The sequence below is a fragment of the Dromiciops gliroides genome, chromosome 2 (genome assembly GCF_019393635.1).
Source record: "Dromiciops gliroides isolate mDroGli1 chromosome 2, mDroGli1.pri, whole genome shotgun sequence".
NCBI classification, from domain to species: Eukaryota; Metazoa; Chordata; class Mammalia; order Microbiotheria; family Microbiotheriidae; genus Dromiciops; species Dromiciops gliroides.
In genome coordinates, this window is record NC_057862.1 from 345,166,862 (window position 1) to 345,190,271 (window position 23,410).

The following is a 23,410-nucleotide window of genomic DNA, read 5'->3' on the forward strand; positions in this document are numbered from 1 at the left end:
GGCTCTAGAGGAGAGAGTGAGGTTGGTGACCTTACATAGCCCTCCCTCACTGAAATCTAACTCAGTGCAAGTTACAACATCACCCTGATGTCATGGTCCTCTTCAAGAACAAAGGACAAGCAACAATTGCCCTGCCCACTCGACTATAGCCCAACCTAAAGACATCACCTTTTATGACATCAGTGTGATTTTGTGAGACCCTTAAGTGAAGGGAAGCTTCAGGTAGTCTTGATAGGCAACCCAGTCAGTGAGATGGAGTTGGCAGGGAGTCTAGTTGAAATTATTTGACTTTTCAATATCTTTATCTAGACTATGCAGGTTGGACATGTGGGCATTGTCTGGCAAAGAAGAGCAAACACATCCAGAAGAATTGTCAGTGCTTCTATAGTCAAAAAACAGGTGAGATTAGCCCAATCTAGCATTCTTCATCTGCGCCATGGGTTTTGGTAATCAAGTTTATTCTGTTCAGCTCTTGATTATTTGCTGTGTTTTACTGGTCTCTGGGGCAGCTAGGTGGAACAGTGGATAGAGTGCAGAACCTAGAGTCAGGAAGATTCATCTTCCCAAATGCAAATCTGTCCTCAGACACTTACTAGCTGTGTGACTCTGGGCAAATCACTTACTCCTGTTTGCCTCAGTTTCCTCGACTGAAAAATAAACTGGAGAAGGAAATGGCAAATTACTCCAGTATCTTTGCCAAGAAAACCACAAATGGGGTCACAAAGAGTTGGACACGACTGAAATGACTGAACAACAATATAGCATTTTAAGGTTTGCCATGCTTTACAAATATTATCTCATCTGGTACTCACAACAACCCTATAAGGAAGGTGTTGATTTCATGCTACAGGTGTGGAAATTAAGACTGAGAGATTAAGTGAAAGGACCACACAGCCAGCAAAGTATATGAGGCAGGATTTCAATTAGGGTCATCCTGACTCTAGGTCCAGTATTCTACCCATTCTGTGACCAAGCTGCCTTTCTGCCAACACCCTATTGGAGTCATCAGAGCTAAATATTCCATACTCTGTCTGAAGTGTAACTTCATTGTTCTGACCTGGATTCTAAGCCTCAACTGTAGTTTTCCCAGTAGAGAGAATCCTATGATCAAGCATTTGGTTGCAGATTGCTTTTTAATATCTATGTGTGATTCCTGTACCAAATCTCCCCAAGAGCAAAAACTGTTCTTCAGACTTCTAATTGCCTCCATCATTCACTTTGGCCCTTAATCACATCATACTGTAATGATTGGAATGACGCCACCTACTGGAGACTTACTACAGAAAAGCTTTGCCATGAAGTGAAGGTCTTTGAGGGCAAGACCAGGAGTCTTTTCTTTGGTGTCAGGAAGTGACGTTTGCTGGTGGGAGGAAGAAGGGGGGAGCCTGGCACTCTGACTGGGGCTTTTTCCTGAGGACTCTGGTGGAGAATGGAGCAAGAAATGTGCTCTTCCTTTAATAGATAGGAATCTAAGCCTTTCTCTCTCTCTTTACCAAATTCTTATTCTCCTTAATAAATGCTTAAAAGTCTAATTCTTGCTAAAGCTTATAATTTATTGGTGACCACTCATTAGATATTTTAGACAGTTTAGCTAGAATTTTAGCCCTTTAACAATAATTAATAATTCCTTACTTTTGTAAGCACTTAGCAACACTTTAACATACTGTCTTATCTCTGAAGTTAGCAGGGCAGACATTAAGGCTGTCATTTTAGAGCTGAGGAAACTGAAGCACAGACCATAAGCATTTATTAAGTGCCTAATACATGCAAAATGGAGGCAGCACTAAAAAACTGCTGGGAAAACTGGAAGATAGTATGACAGAAAATAGGCAGAGACCAACATCTTACATTTATACCAAAATGAGGTCAAAATGGGTACATGATTTAAACTTAAAGGGTGATAACATACATAAATTAGGAGAGGAAGGAATAGTTTACCTCTCAGATCTATGGAGAGAAAAAGAATTTATGACAAACAAGAGATAGAGAATATTATAAAATGCAAAATGATTGTTTTGATTACATCGAATTAAAAAGTTTGTGTACAAACATAAATAATGCAGCCAAAATTAGAAGGGAATCAGAAAGCTGGGAAACAATTTTTATGGCCAGTGTTTCTAATAAAGGTCTAATTTCTAAAATATATTGGAAATAAATCAAATTTATAAGAATGCAAGTCATTCCCCAATTGAAAAATGGTCAAAAGATATGAACAGGAAGTTTTCTGACAAAAATCAAAGCTATTACCATATGAAAAAATGCTCCAAATCACTACTGATTAGAGAAATGCAAATTAAAACAACTCTGAGGTACCACCTCACACCTATCAGATTGGCTAATATGACCCAAAAAAAATGTTGGAGAAGCAGTGGAAAAATTGGAACTGATTCAACCATTCTGGAGAGCAATTTAGAACTATGCCAAAAGGGTTATGGGACTGTGTATATAGCCTTTGACCCAGTAATACCACTACTAGGTCTGTATCCCAAAGAGATCATAGAAAAGGGTAAAGGATGCACATGTACAAAAACATTTATAGCAGCTCTGTTTATGGTGACAAATAATTGGTAATCAAGGAAATGCCCATCATTTGGGGAATGGCTGAACAAGTTGTGGTTTATAAATGTAATGGAATACTATTGTGCTATAAGAAATGATGAGCAGGCAGATTTCAGAAAAACCTGGAAAGACTTAAGTGGACTGATGCTGAGTGAAGTGAGCAGAACCAGGAAAATATTATGCACAGTAAGAGCAACATAGTAGGATAATCAACTGTGATAGACTTAGCTCTTCTCGGCAATGCAATGATCCAAGACAATTCCAAAGGACTCATGATGGAAAATGTTCTCCACATCCAGAAAAAAAGAACTGTGGAATCTGAATGCAGATTAAACCATAATGTTTCTACTTTTTTTATCTTTTTTGATGTTTTTCCCTTTTGTTCTGATTCTTCTTTCACAACTTGTACATATATAACATCAGATTGCTTTCTGTCTTGGGGAAGAGGAAGAGAAGGGAGGAAGAAATATTTGGAACTCAAAATCTTATAAAAACAAATGTTGAAAACTATCTTTACATGCAACTGGAAAATAATAAAATACTTGTATGATTAAAAAAAGAAAAAACAATGTTTCTGATTTTTGTCATCTTTATCAATTTTCTGATAAAACCTAATTTTTTAATGTGCATTTCTCTTATCAATGATGTAGAGCCTTTTTCATGCAGTCACTGGCAATTTATAATTCACCCAAACTATCTTTCCAGCATCATTGGACCTTACTACCACTCCTACACTCTGTGATTCAGACAAATTGACAAATTGGTCTTCTCTCTCCTCCTCATACTTGCCACTCCAATTCCTGTCTCCATGCCCTTGTATTGACCATCCCACATGCCTAGAATTCACTACCTTATTACATCCACCTCTTTATGATGCAGCTAAGGTGCCATCTTCTACATGAAACCTTTCTCAATTTTCCCTAATACTAGTGGTTTTCCTGCAACCTACCTTCTATTTAACTACTCTATGCAGTGGATAGAGCATTGGACTTGGAATCAAGAAGACTCATCTTCATATGTTCAAATATGGCCTCAGACACTTACTAGTTGTGTGAGCCTGAGCAAGTCACTTCACCCTGTTGCTTCAGTTTCCTTATCTATAAAAATGAGCTGGACAGGGAAATGGCACACCACAACAGTATCTTCTCCAAGAAAACCCCAAATAGGGTCACAAAGAGTCAGACGAGTGAAACGACACAGCAGCAACAAAAATATTTTTAATCATTCACTTTATATTTGTGCTCTGTGTTCGTGAGTGCATGTGTTTGCATATTATATATGTATGTATATACTGATATTTGTACCTGGTGTCTCCCCGACTAGAATATAAATTCCTTGTGAGACAGGATTGTTTCATTCCTTGTGCTCATATCCCCAGGGTCTAGCACAGTGCCTGACAATAGGAGGTATTTAATACAATATTTGTTGATTTACTGACTTGCTGGTTGAAATCTCTTCAGAGTAGGAAGAGCATTGGGTATGGTGAATGGAGTGCTAGAAGTCCCAGAATAAGGAGGACCTAGATTCAGATCCTGGCTCTGAAACTTACATGCTGAATGACTCTAGGCAAGTCATTTATCCTTTATATACCTCAACATGTCTTTAGCCATTATCTGTTAAGTCATAGGTGACAGATTGAGTCCCTCAGCCCTTACCTGGGGTTTGTGGATAAATGTTTAACAACTGTATCTACAAAGATAGAGATAAAGATAGAGATAGAAGAAATAGATATACACATATATAGACATATGTGTATGTATGTATATATATATATATATGCATAAATATACCCCTGATCCACTTTTTTTTTTTTAGTGAGGCAATTGGGGTCAAGTGACTTGCCCAGGGTCACACAGCTAGTAAGTGTTAAGTGTCTGAGGCTGGATTTGAACCCAGGCACGCCTGACTCCAGGGCCAGTGCTCTATCCACTGCACCACCTAGCTGCCCCCCTGATCCACTTTTAAGTCTAATCTGCAATATTAACTTTCTCATCACTTTTTTTTTTTGTTTTGTTATTTTGGTTTGGTTTGGGTTTTTTTGGTGAGGCAATTGGTGTTAAGTGACTTGCCTAGGGTCACACAGCTAGTAAGTGTCAAGTGTCTGAAGTCAGATTTGAACGCAGTCCTCCTGAATCTAGGACGGGTGCTCTATCCACTACGCCGCCTAGCTGCCCCTTCCATCACTTTTTAAGTCTAAAAACAATTTTTTAAAACCAATAAACCAATCCCTGATTTTTAACTTTTGCCAATTTCCAAGGTGTAAATATTCATACTGAAAATTTAACAACCAGCTCTTTGTGAGACTTTCAAGCTGGCTTCAGCATACACTTGAGGAAATCTCAGATTATTCAAGCATAAAATGTATTTTTCACCATTTTATGTGTTTATCTTATCTTTAAAATGAGATTAAAAATGCCTTGAAGGGAGGTGCTTCTTTATATCCCTATACCACCTAGCATAGAGTCCTATATATAGTAAATGTCCAACAAATACTTATTGATTTTAACAAATTAATTTCTTTTTAAGCTACTTTTATTTTATTTTCAATTCCAATTTCTCTCCTTTTCTCCCCATCCCTAACACATTGAGAAAGAAAGAAAAACAAAACCCATTATAAATATGTACAGATATGCAAAACAAATTATCCATGTTCCGAAGAAGGAAAAAAAAGAAGGCAAGAAAGAGAAAGAGAAAATATGTATATATGTATATATATGTATGTATATATATATATATATATGTATGTATATACATATATATACACACATATATTTTATACACACACTTTGATTTGTACTGAGACCCCCAGGTTTCTATCTGGAGATAGAAAGCAGGTTTCATCTTGAGTCCTATGGTGGGTCATCATGCTAATCAGAGTTACTAAGACCTTCAAAGTTATTGCTGTGACTGTATTAATTTGAACTAATTAATTTGGTACTTACTAAATTTTCATAGAAAGCAACATGCTTAACTATGTGTTAAAAGTAATACAATTGTAGATGGGGCACTGTCCTCAGGAAATTCTCATTTCTCCTCTTGTCTCTTCTCCCCTTTCCTATTTCTCCATCTGGACCTGCAGAAGATCTTGATATTTCTGATTTTGTTCCTGTATGTGACCATGTGGTTATCAGGTAAGACAGTTTGAGCTCCTTGAATGTCCCCATGGGAGAGTCAAGGGAGCAGGTAAATGGAGACATATTTCGGGAAGAGGTCTGGCTTAGGCAATGGTCACCTTTCCTTCTCTGTCCCCTCTCCATCCTCCAGAATTGGGACTGAGATGAGAGAAGACCTCAGGAAGGAATATGAATTATATTTGTACCATTTATTGTTCCCTTCTTATAAAACTAACTTGCAATGTTTGTGTCTTGGCTTTAGGAAAAAGCTGGGAGACCTCACAGGGGATCCAAGAATGTAATTACTATCAGAATCACGATGTTTCCAAGGTACAGAACCAGAAACTACATTTGAAGTAAACCATTCACACGGGTATCCCCTGACCTGGCGGGTCGACCCTTAAGGGTCCACATTCAGGCTATACTCGCTCCCATTGTTCCCACTGGCCTACCCTATCCCTTTGTTGCTATCCAAATCCTACTGGTCCAATTCAGAGGTGACCTCCATAAACCCATTCCCAACAACCTTAATATGAAGTGATCTCTGCCTTTTCCAACTCATTTTCCCCTTATTTATTATCCACATCACAATTCAACACCTTATCATATACTATCTAAATTTTTGTACCAATAATTCAGCCTTTTTTCAGACCTCATTCTTGCTCACTCTTTCATGCTTGTTGGTATTATCTCCCCTATGGAATGAAATATTTGGGGGCTTGGGGTGTGTGTTTGGGGGGTTTTTGGTTTTGTTGTTTGTCTGGGGTTTTTTTGTTGTTGTTTATTTTGCTTTGCTTTGCTTTGTTTTGTTTTGGTTTTGCAGGGCAATGGGGGTTAAGTGACTTGCCCCGGAGTCACACAGAAGTCACGCAGCTATTAAGTGTCGAGTGTCTGAGGCTGAATTTGAACTCAGGTCTTCCTGAATCCAGGGCCAGTGCTTTATCCACTGCACCACCTAGCTGCCCAAATGAATTATTTGTTGAGCATTTACTATATGTAGGGCTCTGTCTGTGCTAAGTGCTAGAGAGACACACGGGTGTGCAGAAAGAGTCCCTGCCTTCAAAGAATTTGTAATCTCTTTTTTTAGGGGGGAGGGGGGCAGGGCAATGAGGGTTAAGTGACTTGCCCAGGGTCACACAGCTAGTAAGTGTCAAGTGTCTGAGGCCAGATTCGAACTCAGGTCCTCCTGAATCCAGAGCTGCCCCAGGGGCAGCTAGGTGGTGCAGTGGATAAAGCACTGGCTCTGGAATCAGGAGGACCTGAGTTTGAATCTGGCTTCAGACACTTGACACTTACTAGCTGTATGACCCTGGGCAAGTCACTTAACCCTCATTGCCCCTGCAAAAAAAAAAGAAAAAAAGAAAAATGAATGAATGAAAGCTAAGAGAGAAGGAAAGAGGCAAGTGTGTCTTTTCTGGGCATCTTGGAGTAGTAAAGGCAAAGGGGATAAAGAGGATAGCATATCTGACTTGTCTTCCTTACAAGAAGATCTTTGTGGGAAAGGAGATATCATCTTGCATTTGGATAGTGCTTTCTGCTTTCTAGAAGCACTTTTGTAATCATCATCTCATTGAATCTCATAAATCTGGAGCAATAAGCAGGTCACATAAACTGGAATGCAGATTTGTTGAGTATCTTGTTCACATTCATTCAATTCTGTAGATGTTTGTTCTCTTTGGGAAGAGGTACTAGGGCAAGGTGAATCCCTGGAAAATAGCAAAGGAATGGCCAAAAAAGAAAAAAAAAAGCATCATGTTTTGCACATAGTTAACACTCAATGAATGTTCATGAACTGTGTGAATAGTGAAGGTAATACTTTTGACCTAATGCCATGAAAATGATGGAAGTGTTCATACAGCATTACAATTTATTGAGTCATTTTTCAGTCCTTTCCAAGTCTTCATGACCCCGTTGGGGGGATTTCTTGGCAAAGATACTGGAGTGGAAGGGCAGTGAGGTGGCGCAGTGGATAAAGCATAGGCCCTGGATTCAGGAGGACCTGAGTTCAAATGCGGCCTCAGACGCTTGCTACTTACTAGCTGTGTGACCCTGAGCAAGTCACTTAACCCTCATTGCCCTGCAAAAAAAAGAAAGAAAGAAAGAAAGAAAGAAAGAAAGAAAGAAAAAGAAAAAAGGAAAAAAATACTGGAGTGGTTTGCTATTTCCTTCTCCAGCTCCTTTTACAGATGAGAAAACTGAGGCAAACAGGGTGACATGACTTGCCCAGGATCATACAACTAGTAAGTGTCTGGGACCAGATTTGAGCTCATGAAGATAAATCTTCCTGACTCGAGGCCCAGTCCTCTATCCACTGTGGCACCTAGATGCCCCCACAGTATTACAAACAAACACTTTTTTCATGCCAGAAACAAAAGTTTAGCTATTGTCATAGCTGCAAAAATAAATACTATAGGGGCAGCTAGGTGGCGCAGTGGATAAAGCACTGGCCCTGGATTCAGGAGAACCTGAGTTCAAATGCAACCTCAGATACTTGACACTTACTAGCTGTGTGACCCTGGGCAAGTCACTTAACCCTCATTGCCCCACCCCACGCCCCCCAAAAATGAATACTATGCCTATAGAAAGATAGCATAGGCAAAAACAGCATTTAAAGCTTGAATGAACCTCAGAGGTCATCTAGTTAAGACTTCTTCTTTCATAGAAGAAGGAGCCTAGGCTAAGAGAGAAGTGGGACATCCAAAGTCAAACAAGTTGTCTGTAGCAAAGGTGGAATTTGAAGCCACGTCCTCTGACTTCAGATCCAGAACTCTTTCCACTGTACCAAGTTGTCTCCCTCTTTGACTAGGAAGATCAGAATGTGGCTCATGGCTTTGAAAAGAATCTTCAGTTCTCCTGAATAAAGGCATTAAAAAGAAAAAAAATATTTAATGTGGTAACCTACATAGAACTGTGCCCAAGCCCTTAGCAAAGCAATAGAAAATGTGTCACCCAAGAGGCAACAGGGTGTAATGATAAGAGCTCTGAAGCTGAAGTGAAGAAGACATAGGTTCAAATCTTACCTCATCTCAGGTGCTTCTTTTTTTTGAGGGGCAATGAGGGTTATTAAGTGACTTGCCTATGGTCACACAGCTAGTAAGTGTTAAGTATCTGAGGCTGGATTTGAACTCGGGTCCTCCTGAATCCAGGGCTGGTGCTTTATCCACTGTACCACCTAGCTGCCCCCTGCTTATTAAATTTTTAAAATTTATTTCATTTTTAATTTGTGAAATAAAAACAAGCATTTCCATAACATAGTATAATTTTTTTAAAAGATGATTGCACATGAAGCAGCAAATCTATTATATATAAATTGCTATTCTTTTAAAATATATAATAAAGTTATCATGTAAATTTCTTTTTTTCCTTTTTTCCCTTTCCTACCCCTACCTTGCTCTAGAGATAGCTACCAATAGATACAACTGTGTATGTTTATGTAAAATCATTCTATACATCTATTTCTCAGTTCTTTCTCTGGATGCAGATTGTGCCTTCTTTCATGTGTCCTTTGTAGTTAATTTGGGTATTTATAATAGTCGAAATTACTTAAGTTACTCAAAGATGTTCTTAAAACAATATTTCTGAAGCTTACTAATTTTGTGTCCCTGAGAAAGTTGGTTAACCTTTCTTTTTCTCAGTTTCCTCATCTGTAAAATGAGAGGATTAGACTTAGTGGCCTCTAAGGTCTCTTCCAGTCTATGATGCTATGGGAGTATCTGTCTCTCTTCTTTACATGTCTTGGGTCAGTCCCCAAGAAAGTCTAGAACCCTGAGTACCCTTTCCCAAAGCTCTCACACTAACCTCACATTCTCGCCCCCACCACCACCACCAAACAGGGTTGCATTAGTGTTCTTTCCACCAATCCAGAATCACAATCCACAGACAGCATGCACCACAGGCTGACCTTCCCCTCCATCCTCACCTTGAGAGATGGGTTAAACGTGAAAAGTACATCATATATTTAGGCCCCATATGGGAATTAGTACACTACCATTATCCCCCTGGGCCACATTTCTCTTTGTGAAGAAAGTTCTCAAAATGAGATTGCAGAGAGATTGCATTATTCTTTCTGAGTAATGTCTTGAGCATAACATTGTCCAGCCAGTGCAAAAAAAAGCTTCCTAGGATCTTTAGAGAGTGCTATGTTACTCTGGGGTTCCTTACTCTATTTTGCTAAATTTAGATTGGGCAGGAAGATGGTGATGAGAGGTTGCCATATGTGTTTAAGTATACTGGATTTAAGGTTGACAGACCGATCATTGTCCCATGACTGGATGAGATGGGGGAGGCTCAAAGATATTTGTAGACTGATGATACACGGAAACACTTTAACATTCTGCCTTTCAGAACCTTGGTAATCAACTCAAGAACCAACCAAAGGCACCAGTCAAAGCTATGGGAATGTGGTTGACAGAGAGCCTAGACATCCTTCAGGAGCGACTGGAGCAAGAATTAAGGGCCCTGGAACAACAAGTGAAAGACCTGGAAGAATGGTTAGATTATCACTTAAGGGATCTGGGATCAGATGAAAAGTGTGTAACCCTCACAAGTCACATGTAAGCATTCTGGGGATGGGGCTGGAGTAGCCTACATGGAGGGACAGCTGATGAAAACACTTCTGACTGTAATGCAATATGACATTCCAAACAAGATGGAGCTTGGATACTTGAGCTATGTGGTAAAACAAAAAAATAAAGTAATTTGAAAACCAAGCACAACATTTGCCTCCATGGGTGATTCATTCATCTCAATTGCCATCTGACTTATAGGAAATGAGCATCAGGGCAAGACTCCATCCAAGGAACACTGGAATAGAAAAAGCCATTCCCAATCTTGAATATAGAGCTCTCCCCCTACCTCAGCATATATTAAGAGGATATTACCTTATTTATAGCTATCCCAGCAGAAGCTAAACAGGAAGAAATGAGAAATCAAATCAACCAAGCAATTATTAGCTACTTGCTATATGCCAGACACTATATTAGGTGACAGGTATGCAAAGAAAAAAAAATAAAAATAAAGTTTCCTGACCTCAAAGAGGATCTGGTTAGAAATGGGAGATGAAGAAGATGAAAGAGTTGATAATGACTGATGTTGCAGATTTGAATGACTAGAAAGATGGTGGTACTTCAACAAGAATATAGGAGAAAAGGTAAACATTTGGAAGGGGAAAGACAATGAGTTCAAGGTGTCTATAAAATATCTAGTTATAAATATATGGGCAGCTAGGTGCTGCAGTGGATAGAGCACCAGCCCTGGAGTCAGGAGTACCTGAGTTCAAATCTGGCCTCAGACACTTAACACTTATAGCTGTGTAACCCTGGGCAAGTCACTTAACCCCAATTGCCTCACTAAAATAAATAAACACATAGATAGATAGATAGATAGATAGATAGATAGATAGATAGATAGATAGATAGATAGATAGATAGATAGAAATATATTAGAGGGGGCCTAGAGCTAAGTGGTGCAGTGGATAAAGCACCTGCCCTGGATTCAGGAGGACCTGAGTTCAAATCCAGCCTCAGACACTTGACACTTACTAGCTGTGTGACCCCCAGGCAAGTCACTTAACCCCCATTTGCCTCACCAAACCCCCCCCAAAAAAAACTCCAAATGGTAAATAATACAAATGCTTAAATAAATTATTGCTCAGGATTCATGTTTTTATTTCAAAGTACCTACTCAGCTCTGGTCCTTTTATCAGAAATGCTTGAAAGTTCTCTATTCCATTAAAAACCCATTTCCTTCCTGCAGAATTATACTCAACTTTGCAGGATAAATTATTCTTGATTGTAAGGTGATATCTTTCATCTTTTATAATTCTGAGATCTCCAGCTTTTTAGTAAAAGCTGCCAGGTCTACGTGTTATCTTGACTGTGGTTCCTTGATACCTGAACTGCTACTTTCTGCTTCTATATTTTGTCTTTGATGTGGGGACTCTGGACTTTTGGCTATAGCATTTCCGGGACTTTTCCTTTAGGGATTTCTTTCTGAAAGTGACCAGTGGATTCTTTTATAACATTGCCCTCTGGTTCCAATAGATCCAGGCAGTTTTCACTTACAATTTCTTGAAATAAAGCATTCAGGCTTTTTTTTCCCCTTTAATCATTGTTTTCAGGGAATCCAGTGATTCTTAAATTATCTTTCCTTGACTTTTTTCCAGATCAGTTTTTTTAAAAGTCAGATATCCTACATTTTCTTTGATTTTTTACATTCTTTTTACTTTGTTCTGATATATCTTGCTATCTCATGGAGTCATTGGTTTCCTTTTGGTCTATTATAGTTTTTAGGATGTCCATTTCTTTGATAAGATTTAGCATTTCTTCTAAGCTTCTTCCAATTTTTTTCTCAAGAACTTCTATTTCCTTTTTCCATCTCGTTTCATTTCTTCTAAGTATTCATGTAATCTTTGTGGGATTTTTTTTTCTTTTAGTCTCTCCCTTAAGTGACAATGATTTTTTTATGCTTGATGGTATTTTCTTTGACTTACTTGTTTCATCAGCTTTAGTTCCTAAACTGAGGCTTTCTACCAGGACCACCCCCTACCCCCTGATATATTTGTGAATGGGATTGATAAACTTGCTTGATCTCACCCTGGTTGGATCTTAAATGGTTCAGAATGCAGTATCTTCAGGGACCTCTCATATAATCTGGGATGAAGTGTGAGGGAGTTAAAAGTACTTTGGCTGGTTCTATCCCTGTCTGAGCACTTAAGGCATTATGCTGATCTGATTAGCACCATGCTGGTTGCTTCCTACTCTTACTCCTTGGCACTTCCAAGGTCAGAGGAGTCCTCCACTATTGTTGCCCATAGCTGCAAAGTTTCACATGCTGAAGTCCCTGGATTTATCTGGACAAGTGTGTGAGGTTACCCTGTCCTGGTACTTGCTGGAGATGGGGGCGAGGGGTTGTGGTAATTGTATTGGTTGTTGACATTGTATGCAGTTCTAGAGTGGAAGAAGTCATTTAGTATAGTTACTCATTGGATTTCTTGATCCTTATTCAGTCTAATATGAACTTCTCAGTGCTCCTGGAATAATATGTGGGTGCCGAGGGACCTGCCTCCTGGTCCTTCCTCCTTGGAAGGAGTGTGACTATCTCATTCAAACAAATGGGACTTTCAGACACAAAATCAACTACCTAAAATGAAGAATTTCTTTCCCTACAGTATGGATAATTTCATTAATTGGATTTGTATCTTCAATATCTGGTACTTAGTTGGCCCTTAAGTTCTTGTGCATTGATGGATGCATAGATGCATGGATGGATGGAAGTACAGATGGATGAACAGATGGACAGATGGATGGATGAATAGACAGACAGATGGATGAATTTCTTGGCACAGTAGATGATGCACTGGACCTGGTATCTTAGTTCAAATCTAGTCTCAAACACTTACTAGCTATGTAATCATGAGTAAGTCATTTAACCTGTCTGGCTCAGTTTCCACATTTCTAAACTGGAAATAATAACAGCACCTACTTTCCAGGGTTGTTATGAGGATGAAATGAGATAATATTTGTAAAGCACTTTGCAAATCTCAAAGTTGTTACATAAATTCTTACCATTATTGCTTTATGAGGCTAGTTTTGTGTAAAGCACTTTGTAAACCCTACAGTGCTATTGAAATATGAGCTATCCTAGGAATGCATCCTGCAAAAATGATCTCTTCTACTGAAGCTTTTGGAAGATAATGGTACTAATTTACAAACAAGATTTCCCTTCTGTGGTAGAAATCTTTATTGTTATTTGCTAAGAAGACCATCTCAAATATAACAGCAACTGGAACAGTTTTTTACCATTAATGAAGACTTTTCCAGTGAAAACACATCCTCAGAGATGAAGGAGGAAAAAAAGGAAGGAACCCAATTTCAGTTTCTGTCACACACAAGGCCTGGGGGGGAGGATAGGACTTGCCTTCTATCTTGTTAAACTCTGTGGTGAGGAAAGAACAGTCATCTGGATTTGGAGGATCTTACGGCTTCTAATTGACAAAAACTTCTTTTCTTTGTTTCAGGCATTTAAAAAATAAGTTCAGCGTCGCAGTCAATTAAGACATGTCATTAATTTCATGCTCCGTCTTTAATGTTAATAGATGTTTTTCTCTGTTCTCTTCTTTTTAACCAATATATTTGAGGATTTTTGTTGTTGTTGTTGCCCCAGTCTCTCTTTTACTAACCTTACCTCCATCCTGGGTTTGTTTTCTGGTTTTGTTTTTGGTCCTAGGTTTGTTTTCTGTTGGAGTTTTTTCCCCCTTCATATCCTTCATTCAGTGAGATCCCACTGGGTCATAATCTATTGTGATATTAGGGCCAGGGGCTGACCTTTACACAACCTATGTTGAGCAAATTAAGAATGCAAAAAAAAAAAAAACAGGGACAATGCCTAAACTACCTAGAAGAAGGAAATCTGGCAACTGGATCAGATTGTCAGGTTGTTGTTTTAGGGGGCATTAGAGGATAGAGAGGGGGTTGGGAGAGGAGTTCATTTCTGTGTCTGGATGAAGTGGACTAGAGACAGAGGTCATGGAGTTTGAGAAGATTGAGAAACAGGGAGGCCAAATTAATAAAATTGTAGGTATGGAGAAAGCTGCTGTTAGCTCCTTGAGAAGGCAGGGGACTCTTCTATTTTTATTATTTGCATCCTTAGCACCTAACACAGTACCTAACACACATCAAACAATAAATTCTTGACCATATGAATGCTGAAGATACTATACCTTGTAGGGATGTCTTGGACAGTAAAACTAACATGAAAACAAAGCTAATTCCTTCTCCCTAAGCCCTTCCCCATCTCCAACACTCACACAAAATGCCTGAGAGGTTCCAACCCACCTTAAATTCTGATAGGGTTTATTATGAGTGACATAGATAATACCGAGAATCCCATCCAGCCCCAAGGACCATCTATTCCCACCTCCCCCCAGGTAATTATGAAGAAAAAAAAAACATTAATTCTGAGAAGATTCACACTATGGCTAAAGACAATAGGGCAACTCAAAAGGACCTATCTTCAGTGCCAGTCAACCTCTTTCTAATCTTAATCTCAGTCTATCAAAGAATATACCTCCCAGAGCAGATCCATGACTAAAAATCACTAATGCTGGGGGCTGGGGACAAGGGCACCATGATATTCGGAGGGAGCAGGAGCAAAAAGATGGTGAGCCAAGAGATAAATTATTGTGAAAAACATAGAGGACCCAAAGGTCCATTGATAATGGTAGCTAGAATTTAGGCATAATAGAGTAAATTTTAAAGGCCATAAAGTGGTTGCTGAGCTATCAGAGAAGAAAGGTCTAAAAATGGCACTGAGGTCCTATACCCCTAGAAAGGGCTGGGGAGACTCTTCCTCCTGGCCCTGTGTGTTTAGGAGTCGAAGGGAAGGAGCAACTCATCTTAGAGATGATGCTAAAAGCTACTGATGGTTTTGGTAAGTAACAGATGATGGATGGAAGGTAGAAAGCAAAGGATAGATCACTGGACCTGGAGTCAGGAAGACCTGAGTTCAAATCCAGCCTCAGCCTCTTACTAACTTTTTAACCCTAAACATGTCATTTAGCCTCTTTCTACCTCAGTTTCCTAATTTGTAAAATAAGACTAATAATAGCATCTACATCCCAGGGTTGTTGTAAGGATCAAAAGTGATGAAAAAAAGTGATGAAGCACTCTACAAACCTTAAAGTGCTATATAAATGCTAGCTGTTGCTGTATTATTATTATTATTATTATTATTATTATTATTATTATTATTATTATTATTATTATTATTATTATTATTATTATTATTATTATTCCAGAAGGCACAGAGGAAAGAAAACAGAGGTTGGATAGAGCTCTGGGAACATAGAGCTTTCAGTATCAATATAGTCTTTTAAAACTCATCAGTAAAGGGGCAGCTAGGTGGCGCAGTGGATAAAGCACCGTCCCTGGATTCAGGAGAACCTGAGTTCAAATCCAGCCTCAGACATTTGACACTCACTGGCTGTGTGACCCTGGGTCACTTATTTTGCCTCACCAAAAAAACCCAAACAAACAAACCCCACAACTCATCAGTAAAAATAGTCCAGTTGGAAAATCTGGCAGCTGCCATTTATGTCTGGTGAGCACCTTGTCAGTCAGTACTGCAGTTTTTTCGTCTGCGAAATGGGAACAATGATAGTATCTACTTCTAAGGATTATTGTAAGAATCAAATGAGATATCATATGTGCCTTTTAAAGCTTAAATTGTTATATAAATGTCAACAATTGCTTTTGTTGTTGTTGTTCAGGACTTTGAAGTTTATTGCTCAAAAACTTTGAATCATAGAATTTTGGGGGGGAACTATGGAAAAAATTACTCACTGTATTATATTAGACAGAAATGTGGATTTGGGGGGTTATCAACCTAAGAGAGAAGTGAGTCACTGCACATGGAGAGGTCTTGATTTCAGGCAAGAGCGAATGAAAAACCTCAGCTTTAGAAGCCACTTGAGAAACTGATGAGAGAAGCCAGTAAGAGATAGTGCTTATAGATGACAAAACAGAGAAGACAGAAGAAAAGCTTACAGAAGGTGAAATAAGTCAGCAGAGTTGAGCACAGCTGACAAGAGACAGGCAGGCAGTGTAGTTTTTACAGGGAGCTGATCTGATTGGAGGAAACCTTTGATGTTGGGAGCTGACTTGACCTTGGAAAAGTCGTTTAACCTCTCAATGCTGTCAGACAATTCTCTAAGACCTCATGGTCTTAGAGTCAGGTCAATAAGCAGCTCCTAATCTGCAGTGGTTTAGAGAGTTTCCAAATAGGTAGTTTCCTAATACCAGTGAAATTCCAGGTTCAGAGTCTCCTTAACTTCACCCTAGAAAAAAGTAATCATTTTTATTATATTTTTATATCCTCTACACTGGGTGGCATAATAACTACTCTATAATCTATTGATTATGGTTTTCATTAAGTGCTATACAAATATGAGTGTTATCATTGCTGCTGTATGTCTTAAACAGTCATCTCTTCTCATGTCACTCTTTCTAATTAATTGCCTATATATTACAATCAACCTGGTGTGATAGAGAGAGTACTGTTCTAAGCTCTGCCACCTAAAAGATGCTTCACCCCTCTGAGTCACAATTTCCTTATCTACAAAATGGGGTGTCTGCCCGACCTACTTTATAGAACTGTTTTGTGTTATCTGTAGCCCAGAGGTTTCCCTCTTCCACAAGGACCCCCAATTCTTAATTCAAGGGGACCCTGATTCCAAAAGAGGAAGGGTAATGCCTTTTTCTCATACTCTCTGATTCATCAAGTTCTCCCCCTCCAGAATAGAATTCCAAAGAAAATCTCTCAAATATAATTTAAGTTTGACTCATTTAGAATGTTGTCAAAAGGGACTAACAGGGTCTCTTCTAGAAATGAGAGACCCTGTTAGACTATATCAGAAGAGCTATTTATTTCTTCCACCAAAAATGAAATATTTAAAATAAAAAAGACTCATAAGCAAGCATTTAAAAATACTCGAAACTTGAAACAATAACTTATAAAGTACTCTGATTTTACTTTCCTATGAAATAAAGACTGCCAGGAGTCTTGTGAAACCCTGAACAGATTTCATATCCACCTCAGTCTGCACAGTCCAAGCAGTAACTCACTCCCATATTTTCTGACTATTCAGGAATATGTAGCTCATCCTCCTGGCAGTGGTGATCTCCTCCAAGAAGGATGTAGCCGCAGAAAACACCTCCTGCTGGGAAACTAGTCTCTGAGACTGCTCAATGACTCTGGATTTCTTCAGCTCACAGAGTAGCCTCAAAAGCTAGAAACATCTATGTTAGAATCACTGTTTGCCTATAGTAAGAAAAAGAAATACAAAGCAGAAGCAGAAGCTACAGACTTGAGATAGTGTTTAGGATCACCTGGACAAGTCCATGTTCTCCCTATCATGGTAATGTAGTTTGTATAGCTGCTATTGGTCAGGTAGAGGGCACAGTGGAAAGAGCACTGATGCTGGAGTTAGGAAGACTCACCTTCCTGGGTTCAAATCTGGCTTCAGACACTTACTAGCTGTGTGACCCTGGGCAAGTCACTTAACCCTGTTTGCTTCAGTTTCCTCATCTGGAAAATGAGCTGGAGAAGGAAATGGCAAACCACTCCAGTATGTTTGTCAGAAAAATCCCAAATGGGATCACCAAGAGTTGGACACAACTGAAATAAATGAACAGCAACAACTGCTGCTGAGGAGAATGAGAGAGGTGAGGAAAATCCCCCTCTCCCTCTACTAGAAAGACTAGGGAAGAGCTCATGAGTCATGACAAGCTTTAAAGAAGGAAAGAAAGAGCAAGTGCAGGCATTCTTTCTCCTTTTAAAGTCTACTGAGAAGCTCTCTTTCAGCTCTGTCAATACTCATCTTCAAAACAACTGAAGTGATAGAGACTAAGGGACGAGCCAGGACCCTAAGGTTGCATGGGACCCAATAAAAAACAGAAAATGCCATGGTTCAGGTGCAGATCCATTGGGAGTATACAGGAGGTCAAGGAAGTTTCTGTGGCCACCACTTTTGCATAAGGATTAAATTTTTTAAAAGGTATATAAAAACTTTTCTAAATGGCAAAACTATTTTTAGCTCACTTAATTTTAAGAAAGTTCCCCAAAGTAATTTTTTAAAATTTGTAAAATACTATTTTTTTTTTTTTTTTAGTGAGGCAATTGGGGTTAAGTGACTTGCCCAGGGTCACACAGCTAGTAAGTGTTAAGTGTCTGAGGTCGGATTTGAACTCAGGTACTCCTGACTCCAGAGCCGGTGCTCTATCCACTGTGCCACCTAGCTGCCCCAAAATACTATATTTTTAAAATATAGACTCATTCTATTTTGACACTACACTTACTTCCCAATAGACACCCAATAACCCCTAATATCATGTATTAAGTATTAAGAAAATAATTTATTTGTAGGTCTTCCCTACTAGATCATAAACTCCTTAAAAGCAGGATGCCGGTGTTATTTATCTCTTCATCCCTTTAGCTCCAAGCCTACCACTTAAATAGCTCAATAAATGATTGCTGTATTGAATTAAACCATTTATTTTTATATAAATGGCCAAGAAGGGCCCCTTAGCTTAGGGATAGAATGGAACTGAAGATTGGTTGAGTTAGAAAGAAATCAGATAATAAATAAGTGATCATTTTAATAGGAAAGTTAGCACTTAGAGTGGAGAACTCAGAGTCAGACCTGAATTTGAATCCTTCCTCACACACTTACTAGCTGTGTGACCTAGATGAATCATTTAATTTCTCAGAGCCTGTTTTCTCATTTGAAAAATGGGGATAATAATACCTACCTTGCAGGTGTCATTGTTGTGCCCATCAAATAAAATACAGCTTGGTCCTGATTAATTAAAATAAGGGTTTACTGAAGTGGTCGAATATATTCACAGTCATATTATTCAAATTTTTGATGGGTTTTGGTACCAACCCAATGAAAATATGCAAATTCATATGATGAGACTGTTTTAGGGATTCTTTATTTGCCCTAATCGGGACCTCATTATAGTATCAGTAAATTCTGTAAACCTTTGAGTCTTATATAAAGTAAATTCTTCTTAAGAAGAAAAGTTTAAAAGAGGACCCTTGTCACCAAGTGCTTTGCTGCTTTTGCTGTTTCACCACTGATTGCTGTTAGATGGGGTTTGAGCCGGAGAAAACATTATGAGTTAACAAAAGATTATATAGAGTCTAAATGCAAAGCTATTTAACCACTAGCAGCATAGTTGCCTGAAAAGAGAACTCAGAGTCCCAACACGTGTTGGAAGGACAATTGTGTCATTTGGGGGCGCTTCTCTGCCCCTCAGTTTCCTCATCTTTAAAATGAAAGCATTGGACAAGATCCAAAAGGATCCCTCCAATTCTGTATCCTATGGCTTATGCCTACCTGAATATTCTCTCTGGGTGAACTAAATGTAGGAATTGTGTTCCTGGTATACTTTATCAGTGACTGGCTTCCTACTCTGGAACCTAAAGCCCACAGTCCCAAGTCTGATTTGGAAGGGTCTTCATAAGGACCAACCTTGATAAAGTCAGGTAACCTTTCTTGACCAATTGGACAATGGGAATAGCACAGGAAGTATTCTTCCCACTGGCCAGGAAGGTTCATGTCAAGCCTTTATTTGGAATGGTGTCAAATTAAAATCTGTGTTTGGTTTGTCCCTTTTATCCATTAATTTGTTAAACAAAATTGTGAAATGCACTAAATTTAATTTGGCCCAAATCTCAGTGTCACAAGAACAATTGAGGGTAAGGATGGATGGAGTCAAAATGGACATTTTCCCCCCAGGCACCTAAACATCTACTGCTGTGACTGTCACCGTTAATGATGTGTATCCTGTGCCTGAGGCCAAGGAGAGAGAGGAAGGAAGACGCCAAGAGAAGGGAGGGTTTTAATCTACAACCTAGGGCTGCACTCCTTTTCCCCCCACCGCCTCATTCCTGTCACTAAAGGCAAGGAAGACCTAATGCAGCTTCTATTCAAATAGGTTTCTATTCTCTAACAGCCCAAGGATCTTTCCATTAGCTCACTGCTTCTTAATTTGTGATGGATCATAGATCATGAACTGTCAGAGGTAGAAAGGCCCTTCAAGACCAGCTAGTTTCAACTCTTTCATTTTCTAGATTAAGAAACCTGGAGGGAGGGGAGGGAGGGAGAAAAATCTGAAATTGGAAAGCTTGTATAAACAAAAGTTGAGAACTATCTTTACATGTAATGGGGAAAAAAATAAAATACTTTATTTAAAAAAACCACAATGATAGGAAGCACCATCTTGCTTTTCTAAGTGTATCTCTAGTGCTTAGTGTTGTGCTTTGCATGTAGCAAGTATTTAATAAATGCTTCATTCATTTATTCAGTAAAAAAAAAAAGAAAGAAAGAAAAAGAAACCAAGGCCCAATTGTTGAGAAGGAGACAGCTAGGTGGCACAGGGGATAAAGCACTGGCCCTGGATTCAGGAGGACCTGAGTTCAAATCCAGCCTCAGACACTTAACACTTACTAGCTGTGTGACCCTGGGCAAGTCACTTAACCCTCATTGCCCTACCAAAAAAAAAAAAAAAGAAACCAAGGCCCAGAGAGAACTTACCTCCTTTTAGGCTATGTGCAAGTGACAACAGGTATGTTATATCATCAGCCCAGGCACTGCCTCCGACAGTATCAGTCTCAAGTCATCCATGGCTTCTCATCTTGAGTGATTCTTGTCCAATGTCTTTCCACAAAGGCTGCAAAGAGGACCTATGAAATACACAGGAAGTTTTTCCTTTGTCACTTAATATTTTGCTGATGTTTAAAAAAATTGACATTTATGGGTTGCTTTAAAGTTTACTTTACTTCACAAACATTATTTTATTAGAGTTTCACAACAACCTTTGGTTATTACCCACCCCCATGTTAAAGAGGAGGAAACTGAGGAGTTGTCACCTGCCCACAGTCCCTTGGCTATTTGGTATCATAGGAATGATTTGAACTCAGTTCTTCTTGACACCAAGCCCAGCAGTCTCTTCCCTATACCCTCTGAGTAAAATAGCACCACTCAATGTTTCCATTAGTTATGCCGTTATTCTTAGTACTTGATCAATCAATCTCATTTTTAATCTGCACATATCCTTGAGGATGTCTTTAAAGTCACTTAGGATCGTGGGGGGGGGCAGCTAGGTGGTGCAGTGGATAGAACACAGGTCTTGGTTCAAATCTGGCTTCAGACATTTATTAGCTATGTGACCCTGGGATGGTCACTTAACTCTATTGGCCTCAATTTCCTCATCTGTAAAATGAACTGGACAAGGAAATGGCAAACTACTCCAATATCTTTGCCAAGAAAAACCCAAAGGGTCATAAAGAGTCAGACACAATTGAAATGACTAAACAATAGCTACAAGAAGGCACATAAGATCATTGAAATTAAAAAGATATTAAAAGTCATCTAGCTCAACTTCCTTATTTTACAGATGAGGAAATTGAGGGCCAGAGAGTTTAAGTGACTTTCCCAAGGTGACTGAGAAAATAAGCATCAGGAAGAAGGATTTGAATGCAAGTCCTGGGACTTCAAGTTCAGTTATCCTTCTACTTTAAAGCACGGCTTTTAATAAACAAGCCATCACTAGTTATGGGCTTCATCCATAACTTCATCCATATATGGCTTATCTCCATGTCTCCATATGGATTCAGATATATGGTTATATTAGAAAAGAATACCTTCGGTTTAATCATAGTTCTTGCTTTTAGCTCCATGACCTTGAGAAAACCTTTGAAACTCGGGTTTTCTCACCCACAAAACATGGGGAGTGAACTAGATCATTTCTAATATCCCTTTCTAGCTGTAGCATTTTATGACCCAACTGAAGAAATAATTCAAATGTCCTATGGATACAAAATCGGTAGTATCATAGCAGGTAGCCAAGTGGCACAGTGAATAGCATGCTGGGCTTGAAATTAGGAAGACTTGAATACTAATCCTGTCTCTTCTAACTAGCTGTGTGACCCTGGGCAGGCTATTTAACTTTTTTCACTCAATTTCCTCATCTGGAAAATGGGGATAATAATAGCACTTATCTCCCAGGGTTGCTACAATGACCAAATGAGATAATATATGATAAGCATTTTGCGAAGCTTAAAGCATTATATAAGTTCTAACTATTCTTATTACTATCTTTATTTTCAAAAGATATTCAAGGATGGATTGAACCCAATATTCTCCTTATTTCTGCCATAAGGAGAAGAGGAAATCTGTCTTCTCAGATTTCTTCCTTTCCTTCAGCATTTGATGCTTTATCTTTCTCCTTTTTCCTCCCATCCTTTGTCTTGAACATTCCGAAATCTTGTTTCCTCTACCCTCCATAAAGTTCCCTGTGGCTCTAGTGATGGGTGCTGTATAAACATAAACACAGGGTGACACATGGCTCTACGTCATTCCCCAAGATAGGTATAGCATCCAGGGAACATTTTTTTCTTCCCAAGTTGAACAAAGTTTAATTCATAATTTTACATTTTTCAAGCTGCCTAATGCTGGTAAAAACAGAAAGCTTTCAGTAACCCCGATTCGGTAGCCAAGAATTAGCAAGGAAAACACTGTTTCCCATTTTCTAATTGATGCCTACGCCAAAGGGCCTCAGGTATGCAGAATCCTGAACAACTGTCTTTGGGGAGTTGAAGTCTCAGGAAACATATTCTCTCGGGCAACATGTGGTTTCCTGTAGTTGGTAGTTCTTTTGCAGCGTACTAGATGTTAACTTTCTTAATAAGAAAACATTTTTCAAATGAAAAATGACTTGTTAAACCACTTCTGTGTCACTTTTTCAGTCACACATTAAAGTAAACAAATGTGAGATGAAAAATGAAAAAGCTGCCCACTGCACCTGCAGAGTTTTACCAGCTCACATTACAAAGTCCTGTCTGAAGTGGTCCGAGAGCTGTTTCCATTACAAACAGCAAGTGTTCTTGAAAGTAATTCAAAGAGCCAAATTAGGCAGATTACATCAGGGTCTATTTCCCTGCAGCCTAAGTACTTTTGAAACACCTGCCTGACATATTTCAGACATACACCAAGGGAAGCCGGGCCCTTTGTGGTTTCAAGAATTGTTGAAGTCTCAACAAAAACTGGTGTTTGGGTTCTACCCAAATTAAAACTTGGTGACGTGCCTATGTTGTCATTTAAGTTGATATCGACCTGCTTTCAGGCTGTTTTCTTCTAGGGAGTCTTAACCAACTCCTCTTCTCTTCGATATTCA

General features: G+C 39.0%; 1 protein-coding gene across 1 annotated transcript; it reads left to right on the forward strand.

Moving 5' to 3' along the window:
* Positions 1–312: 312 nt before the first annotated feature.
* SMIM23 (small integral membrane protein 23) lies at positions 313–10,229 on the forward strand. The gene is made up of 4 exons (XM_043985769.1): positions 313–399; positions 5,639–5,690; positions 5,935–6,002; positions 10,017–10,229. Exons 1-4 carry the CDS (start codon positions 313–315, stop codon positions 10,227–10,229), a joined length of 420 nt encoding a protein of 139 aa, XP_043841704.1.
* The last annotated feature ends 13,181 nt before the right edge of the window (positions 10,230–23,410 follow it).